This window comes from Mytilus galloprovincialis, chromosome 1 (assembly GCF_965363235.1).
Source record: "Mytilus galloprovincialis chromosome 1, xbMytGall1.hap1.1, whole genome shotgun sequence".
NCBI lineage: Eukaryota > Metazoa > Mollusca > Bivalvia > Mytilida > Mytilidae > Mytilus > Mytilus galloprovincialis.
This window is the reverse complement of record NC_134838.1, coordinates 35,860,607-35,872,695: the sequence shown is the minus strand read 5'-3', so window position 1 is coordinate 35,872,695 and position 12,089 is coordinate 35,860,607. Positions and strand designations below refer to the sequence as shown.

At 31.3% G+C, this 12,089-nt stretch overlaps 1 protein-coding gene across 1 annotated transcript; it reads right to left on the bottom strand.

Moving 5' to 3' along the window:
* Nucleotides 1-3,002: 3,002 nt before the first annotated feature.
* Nucleotides 3,003-11,539, bottom strand: LOC143072959 (uncharacterized). The gene is made up of 5 exons (XM_076248144.1): nt 10,769-11,539; nt 9,730-9,855; nt 8,505-8,633; nt 7,623-7,784; nt 3,003-5,510 (listed from the first exon to the last, which is right to left on the bottom strand). The coding sequence occupies exons 1-5, from the start codon at nt 11,479-11,481 to the stop codon at nt 5,411-5,413; spliced, it is 1,230 nt and encodes a 409-aa protein (XP_076104259.1). The 5' UTR covers nt 11,482-11,539; the 3' UTR covers nt 3,003-5,410.
* Between the last annotated feature and the right edge of the window lie 550 nt (nt 11,540-12,089).

Below are 12,089 nucleotides of genomic sequence, written 5' to 3'. Positions count from 1 at the left end.
TCCTAAATACAATTTAAAAAAAAAGTATTCAATTCTAGCTAGAATAAATATATTACACTTTTTGAGGATTTCTACTTATAAGAGGCGGCAGGTTAACGTCCATATTTACAATTCTTAATTTAATGTTTCTTTTGTTCGAATTCGGTACATGTGGGATCTAAATCTTATTGACGCCTATTTTATGATGATTTGACTAGCCGACATAATAATGATTGTATTATGTCACTACGAAACATTAAAAATAACATATTTTTGTACAGTCCTGTGACGAATATTTTCCAATTATAGTGTCATATATCAAACGATTTATTGACAACAAATGATGTGACTTTTAAGATATTTGTACTTTTGAACTTCAGAGTTAGTCCCTTATGTTTAGAATTTTTAATAGGATTACATTTGTTTACAATTCCAATTTTAGTGTCATATATAGAACGATTTATTGAAAACAAACAATGTGACTTTTGAGATATTTGTACTTTGGAAGTTAGTCCCTAAGGCTCTAACAGTTTGATCGTGTGTACAGAGGAAGCGATCTAATGTTTCCGTTATTATTTTTCAACACGCAATGCAACAATTGCAACTTAGTACATGTTTGTGCAGACAGAATTGTATACTTCATGTTCATAACGCTACACCTGAGTACTGAAGCACGTTAATGACGGTAATATTATCAAATCGAACTCTAAAAACGAATCCTACTATTTTTAAACGTGTTGTTTTTAATTTTTCACATCACTGGGTCGATACCTCTGCTGGTGGACTATTAGTCCCCGAGGGTATCATCAGCTCAGTAGTCAGTACTTCGGTACTGACATGATTTAACAAACCTTTCTCAAATTGTCCGTTTATGAATTTTGAAATTATTAAGAAACTAAGGTTTCAACTCCCTCAGGAAAAGTTAACTTTAGATGAATTTGGCTTTTATTTTAGGTATTTTTGACATTTAGCTCCTCAACGGTTTCGGTACTTATACATCCACGGATTTCAAATATTTGGCTTTGAGCGTTCCTGATGAAGGTTAATCTAGAAAAGCGCTTCGGACGCATTAAATTATAAAACGTGTTGTTTTCATTTTTTTGTTTTACAGATTCTATTAAATTTTAAACAACGTGCTGTGTATGTTAACATTATAGGCAAGCTTTTAAATAACTGTAACGAAACTTTTTTGTTTTATCAATCCTATGGATGAATGGCTTGCGTGTGTGGTATAAAATGTATGTTTCCACTTGTATTTTTGTCCATCTCATGAGTTAAACCTTTTTCAACTGATTTGTATAGTTCGTTCTTATGTTGTACTGTTATACCACAGTCCCAGGTAAGTGGAGGGTTAGGATCCCGCAACAATGCTTAACCCCGCCACAGTATGTATTATATGCCTGTCCCAAGTCAGGAGCCCGTAATGCAGTGGCTGTCGTTTGTTAATGTGTTACACATTTGTTTTTCGTTCATTTTTTTTTATATAAATAAGGCGGTTAGTTTTCTCGTTTGAATTGTTTTACATTGTCATTTCGGGGCCTTTTATAGCTGACTGTTTTTTAAAGACATTTGTTTCGCTTGCATGAAAGATAATTTTTGGTTGTGACAGTGCTAAGGAATTGTATAACTTTCCAGTCATGCGATTAGTTACAAGAGTGAACTTTTTTATAGGCTAATTATTGTGGCCTATAATGCATGATTGAATATTTCAATAAATTCACTGATTCTAAATAAAAATGCCAAACTGTATTATATCTACTTAAAATATCAACTTCAATTTGATTCAATAAATGAAAACATGAAAGTATGGGAATTAATCATCAAAAACTAAATCTTGTTCATTTTTTAGCACGATGAATCCTTGACAAAGATCCTTCATGCAGATTGTTAATTTACTTTGTAGTTCACGTGGGTGTGGAAACATGCAAGTTTGAATAAGGTTTTGTATGCTTGAATCAGTTTGGTGTTTAAATTAGGCCAAAATTAAAATACTTCTACCGAGATTAGTTACAAATTCGCTGCATCTCAAGCTTATATGAAAATAATCAATACTGTCCAGAATTTTACAAGATTTTTCTTCCGTCTAAATAAGCATGGTTCTATATTTATGTAAGCATAAACACATAAGTGAATATTAATATGCGCGACAGAAAATAATTCATGTGTTACCAATAGATTAAATGTTGGCACTTATTATTAATTTATTGGTGGTGTTCGTGAAATATTAGAAAGCATTTACCTTATACATGGTCCGACATGAAAATAACGTAGTAATTATGGACATTTTTGCTTAATTTGATGATATATAACAAGACAATTAATTCTGATTTTGGGGAAATATCGACCATATATTTATCATATCTATAGAAGAAATTCAGATAATTTATAGCCACTACAAAAATTTACTAGGGATTTTAAGTTGGTGTAGAGAGGATAATATTTTAAAAAATGATCTGTTTGGGCATCAGAAAACAGACTGTTTGGGACAAGATATGCTTAAATATGATGTTCAGTAGTTGGTCGTTTTGATGTGGTTTTAAGTGTTTTCTCGATTCTCGTTTTTTATCTAGATTAGACCGTTGGTTTTCCCGTTTGAATGGTTTTACACTAGTCATTTTTTGTTGATCCTGTTTAGCTTGATGTTCGATGTGGGCCAAGGCGCCGTGTTGGAAACCTTTCTTTGACCTATATTTGTGTTGTTTTACAAACTGTGACTTGGATGAAGAGTTGTCTAATAGGCATTCATGCCACATCTTCTTATATCTATTAAAACATTTCAGTTAAATATCGAATTCGGGTAAAAACGAATGAATCTATGGTATTTACACAATATTGGTTCTTAAATGAAAGCTATTAGAAGGGTTAACTTTGGACAAGTTCAATTAGGTAGAATTTAAGATTTTTAAATGCTCCATTGCAAAATAATGCCGGGAATTTCTGGTAAAAAGCTGTTTAGGGATTATATATGTATATGTAATAATGAACACTATAAAGATGGCAAAGAAATAAATCGAAGCAAGATATATATTATGAATAGCTTTATGATATTTCAGCAAATAAAACATATACAAGACAATTGGTATCTTAATTGGAAAAAGATAATATAAACACTACACAAAACCAATATATCATAACCAAAGATTTTTTTCTTTCAAATATTTAAATGAAAACAAAGAATAAGGAGATGTGGCATGATTGCAAATGAGGAAACTATCCACCGAGGTTCAAATAAAGTTGATATACGCATTTACAGGCAACCATGAGAAAACCCGGACTGTATCGGCTACAAAATCCCCAGATAGGAAAAATATAAAACGATTCAAATGAGAATACTAACGGCATAATTTATAGATAAATAGTTTACAAAAACAAATACGACAGACGTAAATGATATCAACGACAATCACTTCGAATGTCCATTTCAAATCTGTTTTAAAGTTCAAAATACAAATTTCTTGGTTTTCTAGCAATGTGCAGTTTACTTTCAATATCAATATGCTGAAAAATCTCCAAACCGAGTTCTTGAGATCTTTTATTTTTATCGTTTTATATGAGTTCACTTGAATGATATAACCGTGTCTCTACGTACACAATTGCTTATGTTTACCTTGTTTGAAGATAGATAGATAGTTTATTCAATTAAATGTCAATATATAACCAATATTACCAAAAAAATATATAAAGCAGGAGCATACATACTCAAATCATAACATCTACATAACATCTACTGACAATTATTTATTAATTAGGATTGTCCATGAAAGCCATACGGCTTATTTCCAATGGGTGCATTTATTTTACATTCTTCAAAATATCAAAATATAATTATAAGAAATCATGACTTTTGCAGGTTTTAAACTTATTATGATTAAGATTATAATTTGCATTAACTTAGACTGGAATATTCAAGCAACCAATAAATAAAAATTGTCTATTAAAATTGTTGCTTTCCTTTTCTAACCGAAAATCTTTAACCTCAGATTTAAAAGATTAAACAATCGTGTTGCTCTTTAAATTAGTTGATTTGACAACACGTTCAAATCATTTATAGTAATACAATAACATGTAAAAGGCTGTTGTCCTCATAAAGGTTGAAAACAACAAAAGTGTCATCACTAGATCTAATTCTTGTTGAATAATTATGGCAATCTAGGATATTAGTAATATTGCTTTGCGTAAAAAGGCTTTTGTTTTAAAATATATTGTTATATACATGTTTGATTATGTTCCTACATTAAACAAATGATAATAAATTTACAGCAGTTCTGTTTTCCATTCATCAAATAAATCTACAAGATTTATTTTGAAACACTTGTAGCTTATTTTTGAACTATTTACACAACAGGTACACAACTGATCAAAATGACTTTGTACTTCAACAGCTTATATAGTTTTTTGCTAGAGTTATCTGATATACATCGACCATGTCTTTAAGGTATTTTCAGTCTAACATTCACTCTTTGTAAAATATAACTGACATTTATTTTCGATGACAAATATCTCTCTATGTTTAGGCCTAAGTTTTTACTCATTTTGAGCTGGAATAATAAGTACTGCCAACTAACTTGTTTTTGTTTTTTTTGCCAAAGAATGAAAAATCTTTTTTGTCAATTTTTGCAAGTTTCCGTTTGAACCAAGCAACATATATTCAGTACTGTCTGAAAAGAGTGATAATTTGTTATCAGTAAGATGAATTGTTTTCAATTAAGCTATACAGAAGAGTGGGTTCACTTTCATTTTTTTCAGATATTACCCCTGAATTCCTTTGCGACAATACAATTGTGTTATCATCAGCATGGAATACACATGCATACTAGCACACCACAAATACTAATAGATAGATCATTTACCTAATATAAGAAAAATCAAGTGGGACCAAAATACTACCTTCAAGAAATAGAACTCCACAAGTTACAGATTGAAATTATATTCTACGCCATTGACATCTACTTACTGCTTTCTCTCTGACAAATATGATTTGAACCATTCTATGTATTTAACATCAATTGTTGATTGATTAATAAAATAAAAGAAAGAATGATCAATTGTATCAAAAGCTTTTTGTAGAAAAGCTTTTTGTAGATCTAGCATTATCATACTAGTGTAGAGCCCATAGATGATTTTGTTAAAAAATAATCAAGTAAATGAATTTAATATGTCTCAGTAGAATATCAGGACCTACAACCAGACTAGAAGCTATATAACAAATATTTTGTAACTAAAAAAAAATGTTTAATGATAGTTAACCTATTTCTTGAGAATTTAATATATGATTACTAAAATGCAAACATGCCTATTATTTTCAACATCTAGTCTCCTGTTCTTTTTATAAATAGGAAAGACGTTATTTATTTTCATGTCATCTAGGACATTACCACAGACGATAGACAGAGTAATTAAATATGTTACATAAATTCCGTCTTAAATACTATTATACATAAACTGAAGATTGTGCGTTTCCTTTTTTTAATTCAATGACTGAATTAACTACTGCCTTCAGACTCTTTAGTTCGTCTTGTTTTCTTGATAGCCTGAAAAATCAGAAGTTACTAGATAGAATCATTCATTCTTTGGAAACTGAGATCTCGAAATTCTGTCGGACTTTAAAAACTTGAGACTCGGTCTCTTGCTTTGGATTTACAATTGGAAAACATTAATTTAAATTATTTGGATGTTAACTAACGAAAACGATATTTGTAAAACGTACTAGACATATTAAGCCCCGCCGAATTTTTGCGCTTGTCCCAAGTCAGGAGCCTCTGGTCTTTGTTTTTCTTTTATGTTTTTTTTAATATTAGTTCGTATATGTTTGTGAGTTTAGTTTGACGACCATTTTCACTGAACTTGTGCAAAATTGGATTTAGGGACCAGCTGAGGACCACCTCCGGATTCGGTATTTACTCGCTGTGTTGAAGACCCATTGGTGTCCTTCGGTTGCTATCTGCTCTTTGGTCAGGTTGTTGCTTCTTTGACATATTCCCCATTTCCATTCTGAATTTGAAATAACTTGTATTTATGATTCCTTCCCAAGTCGACTATACAATTTGACTAGTTCTGTTGACTTCAAATATGAAGAAGTGTCAAGTGACAAATGTCATATACAACTTTATCAAAACATTAGATATAAGCAACAAATATGAAAATAATATAAAAGAAAATGTGGTCTATTTATCGATGAGAAAACTGTCCACAAGAGTCCAAATGAAGTGGTTGTACCTAGCTACAAGTCAATGTATGGCCTTCAACAAAGAGAAAAAAAATTAATATATATAAGCAGTCTTGAAAAGTTTAACAAATCAGTTCAAAAGGTATGACTACCATTTGTTTCCTACTATGAACATAAGTTAAATTGACATTTGTTTCAAAACATAATGCAGAATGTATCCTTGTTACAAATAAAAAATGCTTGGCAAGAATTCAGATTTATTCTGTCCAGTGCTACAAAATAAATGATTTCCTTAGAAAGCAAAAAGGTACTACTTCCTTCAAAAGAAATCAACGGCCTGATTTTTTTCTTTAATATAAATAAATGAAAAACAAACATGGAATACTGCAACATACATCAACCACAGTAAAACATGATGCTGACTTGGGATAGGCACACGCATGTGGCGGAGTTTAACATGTTTATAGAGCTAAACCCTCCTCTTATGGTATATGAGACATCGCTGTAACGTGAGAATAGCATTAGAACATAGTTAATATAAGTTAGAAAGGGCATTGCTCATCAGATCGACACAAAGCACCAACACAAAAATAACTAACAAAAGGACAATTATGAGAAATTAAAATTAATATCTCATATCTAACTACATCATATGAAAATATTACTTCAAGCATGACACTACAATCGTGTGAATCGTTTGAATAAAGAACAGCAAGTTTTTTTTTCGACTGACCGATACTTTTTCGGCAATATTATCAAACAATTATTATTAATACATGGCATGTGTTATTCGTATGTCTCTTTAATATCTTTTAAAATAAATTTTATATGAAATAATATTGATTAGTACAATTGGTTAGCGTTGGTTCGTTAATAAGATACCATGAACGCGGAGGGTAGGTGGCTTTTTTCTATAATCCCACGCTTATCAATTTAATAAGTTTATTATTCCAACTATAATGAACACTACAGTTCTTTATAAAAAAAAAACAATAATTTACTACAGAGTATCTGTACATATATAAAAAGGTGCTATCCCTCTGTGTCCAGTGTATCGGGGTGTATCATATTTCAAAATAGTACGAAGTTTAAGAGCATTGAGAACCAAAAATTCCTAAATGTTTTGCCAAATACAGCTAAGGTAATCTATTCCTGGATAAAAAAAAAAAGCCTATGGATTTAATAAAATAACCAAACAGATTGGTAGTCGGGTGGTGTCGTCGAAGTGTTTGATATCAGTCATACATGACACGTCAAGGACATGATTCGATTTCCAGTAAATACAAATATTAGTTACGAAAGTTAATGGTAAGTTGTAAAGATATTGAAAGTGCAAACGATCTATCGAAGTATAAACTAAGAAAAGAAATTCTAAAGGATCGATCTTATTTAATCGTATTCAAGCATTAATTTTGTAGATATGCAAATAACATGAGAGATATTAAATAATAAAGTCGTGTAAATTTATATAAATTACCTGTGTTGTAAATCCTGATTTTGTTTTTGGAACGAGTCCACCTCATCCTTGTGATTTCGTAACATTTTCGTCACTTTCTGTTGTGACTCCTGTTTTAGTAAATCAAGTTGCTTAGCTATTGCAATGTTTTCGTCTTTCAATTGCTCGCATTTATAGATATTGCTATTTTAAAAGAAACAGTTCATGCAATTAGTTCTCCTAATTTCATTTGAAAATACATATCTATTATATATTCTAAATCAAGACATTGGAGGTGTCATTTTATCACGAATGATATGTGAAAAAAATATTGTTATGAAAAAACAATTAGTTGGCAACTTAAAACTTCTTTTTTTTTATTTCTTAGATTAATTTTATGTATGTTTTGCATACATATCACGTATAGACTTCTCTATATCACTTTACAGTAACATTCGAATAATGGTTTAACTTAAGGAGCGAAGTTTTTTAAAATAAGTGGTGAACAAAATAGCAATCAACAGCACAAAGGATAGCAGATTAAAAATAAACGTCGATAACTAAAGCATTCAATAGTGATCAGCTACTCTCCCTGTCAGAATAAAAACCTGTAAATTTTAAAAGTTTCTATGTATGTTGGCGTTTGATTTTTTAGCATTTCAGTGTTTCTGTTGTTCCGTTTTGTTTTCACTTATAAGTAATGTGTTTATCTCAGTGTTGGTTTGTGATCCGGATTTGTTTCAGTTAATTTGAGATATGGCTATTAAACAGTCGTATACTTATAGTGCCTTTATTTATAAGATTTAACAAAACTTTAATATAAATCATCAACTTGTAAAATCAAATTTGTATTCCGAGATATATATTTGTACTTCTTATTCTAATCAACTTATGAGGTGACAAATTGTTTATTATTAAACATACTCATTTTCTTCCTTCAATTTTAACTGTGACAGAAACACCTTTTGTTGGTCCTTTTCTCTTGCATTCATGTAGTCTGTCCATTTTGCGTAACGACGTCTTCGTTCTTTAAGTCCATCGTCTAGTTTTATGCTAAAATTAAATTCAATTTCGATTACTGATTTAAATCCATAACCAGTGCCAATACATCAGTTCAAATGGAAATAGATGACTATGGAGGCGGTGTTATGACGTGCAAATTTATAACATAAAAATCCCAAAATGTCCTTGACAAACCCAACATCAAAGTGCCAGTCCTAATTTTCAATTTCAGCTAAACGGCACAGATAGGTAACTTTTATTAGGCGCTTGGATTCAACTGTTATGTAGTGAGTGAACACAGTGACAGACTACTGGTTTGTAGAAAGACTGTCGTCACCAGCAAACTTAAAAATGAGAACTTTAAATATAACCTGTACATGTGTGATGAAATACAATGCAAGAAGATTATGGCATTCTTAACAGAGGGAGATGAAGGGTTATTTTCGTGCAACGTTTTTTGCCATTTTTATTTCACGTGCAGCCGTGAAAAGGTTCGTTTTTCAGCGTGTTTCGTGTAATCAGTAAAAAGATCAACGTGCAACACATTTTGAATTGTTCGTTCATCGTGAAATAGCAATTTTATTTCGCGTTCTTCCGTGCAGATATCCCCTTTACGCCCCTCTTTACATAATTGATTATGCCTAAATTTCTCTATATATATGATATGTTCAAGATTTTAGAAAATACACAAATTTTACCCATACGTTCTAATTTCAGCCTTAATAAGATTTTTGTTTGACTGGAGGTGTTTTCAGATAATGATTAAAGCACGGACGGTTGTACATTGTAGTTTCAATTACAGAGCAGTTTCAAAGCAGAATGTTTTTTAGTTAACGGACGATGAACAAAAAAGTCGCTTTGTTCCAGGTGTAGTAAATCATATCATTAGTTTTGTATGTTTAATTACCAGCTGATAGATGTAACGTCATTAAATTGTATGTGAAGGAAAATAATTAAATAAAGATAGTAAACCAAATTATTATTAATTTGAAAATTATTTTCACAATAAATGCAACAGTCAAACGTAAAACTGGCACATCACATATCAAACGGACATATATCATTACATCATGTCAATAGTCTTATGTAGACGAAACACGCCTCTGGTGCATCAAATTAGAAGCCTGCTACGTTTGATTCCTTTTACCTTCTATTCTTAGATGGTGTTGCTTTCTGGGGACCTGTTTCTCCTTGAGGTTCCTGGTTGGAGATACGTGATAGCTGTAATGATAATTTGTCAACTTCTTCCTCACTCTTTTCATTTTCTTGATTGCTACGAAACAGAAGATTCATACATCTTTAAAAAGTATTTCATTTTATTGCATATTTAATTTATCGATCTATATACTTTTTCTTATGAAAATGGTTTCTATTTAGGAATGGAATGCTTCTTTTTGTAACTTCATTAGGGTGTAAAAGTGTTGACCGAAGTACATTTTGGCGCTTCATACTAAAAATGTGCGCAAGCTCAACGCTTTTACAACCCTATGAAGTTACAAAAAGAAGCATTCAATACTTATAATTACATTTTTTAGCAATGATCATGAAAACACGAATTTTATTATTGTTTTATTTAATTCACCTGTGCACTTTATTGTGGGACCACGTGTTATCATGAATGAAAAGTTTTATTGAGCAATGCAATTGCTTCCGGAATAGCACGTGATGTGCAGTTAGCCAATCAGAATAAAGTATCATAATGAAACATACATCTAATGTAATCATTGAGTAATAACGAAGAAAGTTTTGAAGACATAACGTGGATAATATTAATAAAAATCAAGGATTGTTGGGACACAAGACATTTCCGGTAATTTTGAAACAGTTTACGGTTGACAATATTTATTTTTTTTAATTTTCAAATGGAGTGACAACAGTTTGCGCGTAAAACATGATTTAAAAAACTCATATATGTGAAACGATATATGACTGAGACACAAATGAGCCCTTTTTTTAACCACGTAGTCCTTTACATGTATGTCAGGTTTTATTTTTTTCACTTGGTTGTTTTTATTAATTTGTACAAATTCTATCATTCATCAATAAATCTGACCTTTTCTATTGTTTACTAGTCGAGATATTCGTGTTATCACATATATATTACTATCAGTAGAATTTATCAATTGGGCTACACATATAATTATTGTAGTAATGTCCAATTGATATGAAATGAAGGCTAAGCTTACATGTCAACAATGAGGTTGCCAAACAAACTGCTAACATCAAACGAATCATCGACTCCAGGACGAAATTTCAGTTTTTGTAACAAGTATGGACCAGGTTCCATACTTTCAAACTCTTCCTTTGTGTCTTTTATTTTCAACCATGACTTCAAAAATGTCCATACATTGCTATTTTCAAGGTTGCTGAAACACGCCTTCGCTGTTGTTAAAAGCAGTTCCAACTCTTGGCAGTTGTCTTGTAGCTGGTCAATCTTACCATCAACAATAGAAACCAAGAACTGTTTTTTTCTTAAGATATGATACATCCATTTATTTCCTTCGTATTCTATCTGTTGCTTGATTAAACTAAGTTCTTTTATTTTACTCATACACAATTCATCGTAACTGTTTAGTTTGCCACAAAGAAGATCGAAATCATTTTTTACAAGATGTAAATCTCTTTTAATGTTGTTATGGACCACTTTTACAGGAAGGATCACATGTTTTGAATGATCTTCACACTCTACACAAGTCAGCTCAGAACATTCACTACAGTAACCACTTACAACAACATCATGTAAAGCACAATTGCAGTTAGCAGAGGAGAACCCAATATCGGAACACAATTTCTTTTGGTGGTCCGGTAGGCATGCACCACACAATTTGAGACCGCAATATTCACATAGATATACAACCCCATATAATTCACACACAGCACAGGTGTCGTTATTCGACATTTTTGGTCTTATTTGTACGCTTGCTTAGATTTTACTTCCAGTTTCAGAGTGAAAACAAAGTTATATTTATAATATGTATATATGTCAATTTATCAATATCTATGTTGATTTATCTTTATTTATTGATGATAATGTATCTATATAAATATATCTGTATGAATTTAACGGAAAATAGGAAGTACAAGTAGGTGTCAACCTGAAAATTAAGCGCGTTTACAAATTATTACTTATCGCTGCCATGAAATGTATTGTTTTCCAAACATGACAACTCTAGTCTTAAATGTGAGAGGCGGGCTATTTGATATCCAGGAGGCGTAGGAGGATTTCAAAAATGAATACCGTGGTTTCAATCGTTGTGTAAAAGCCAACCTCACTTGTAATTATAGATCATCGTTGGTCAGCTCAACGAGATTGATTTTCTCGATTGAGCCGGTTAGGCGAAAGTAAGAAAGGCTATCGAGTTGAGATGACCAATGATAATCTGTTTATCGCTATTTTACCTACGGCGACGTTGTTAATTTCATTGACAACGAGCATGTGTGCATTTAGCTTCTACCGATAATTTGTCATATCATTCTACTCTGCTGAGAAAGAAAATTATCAGTCTG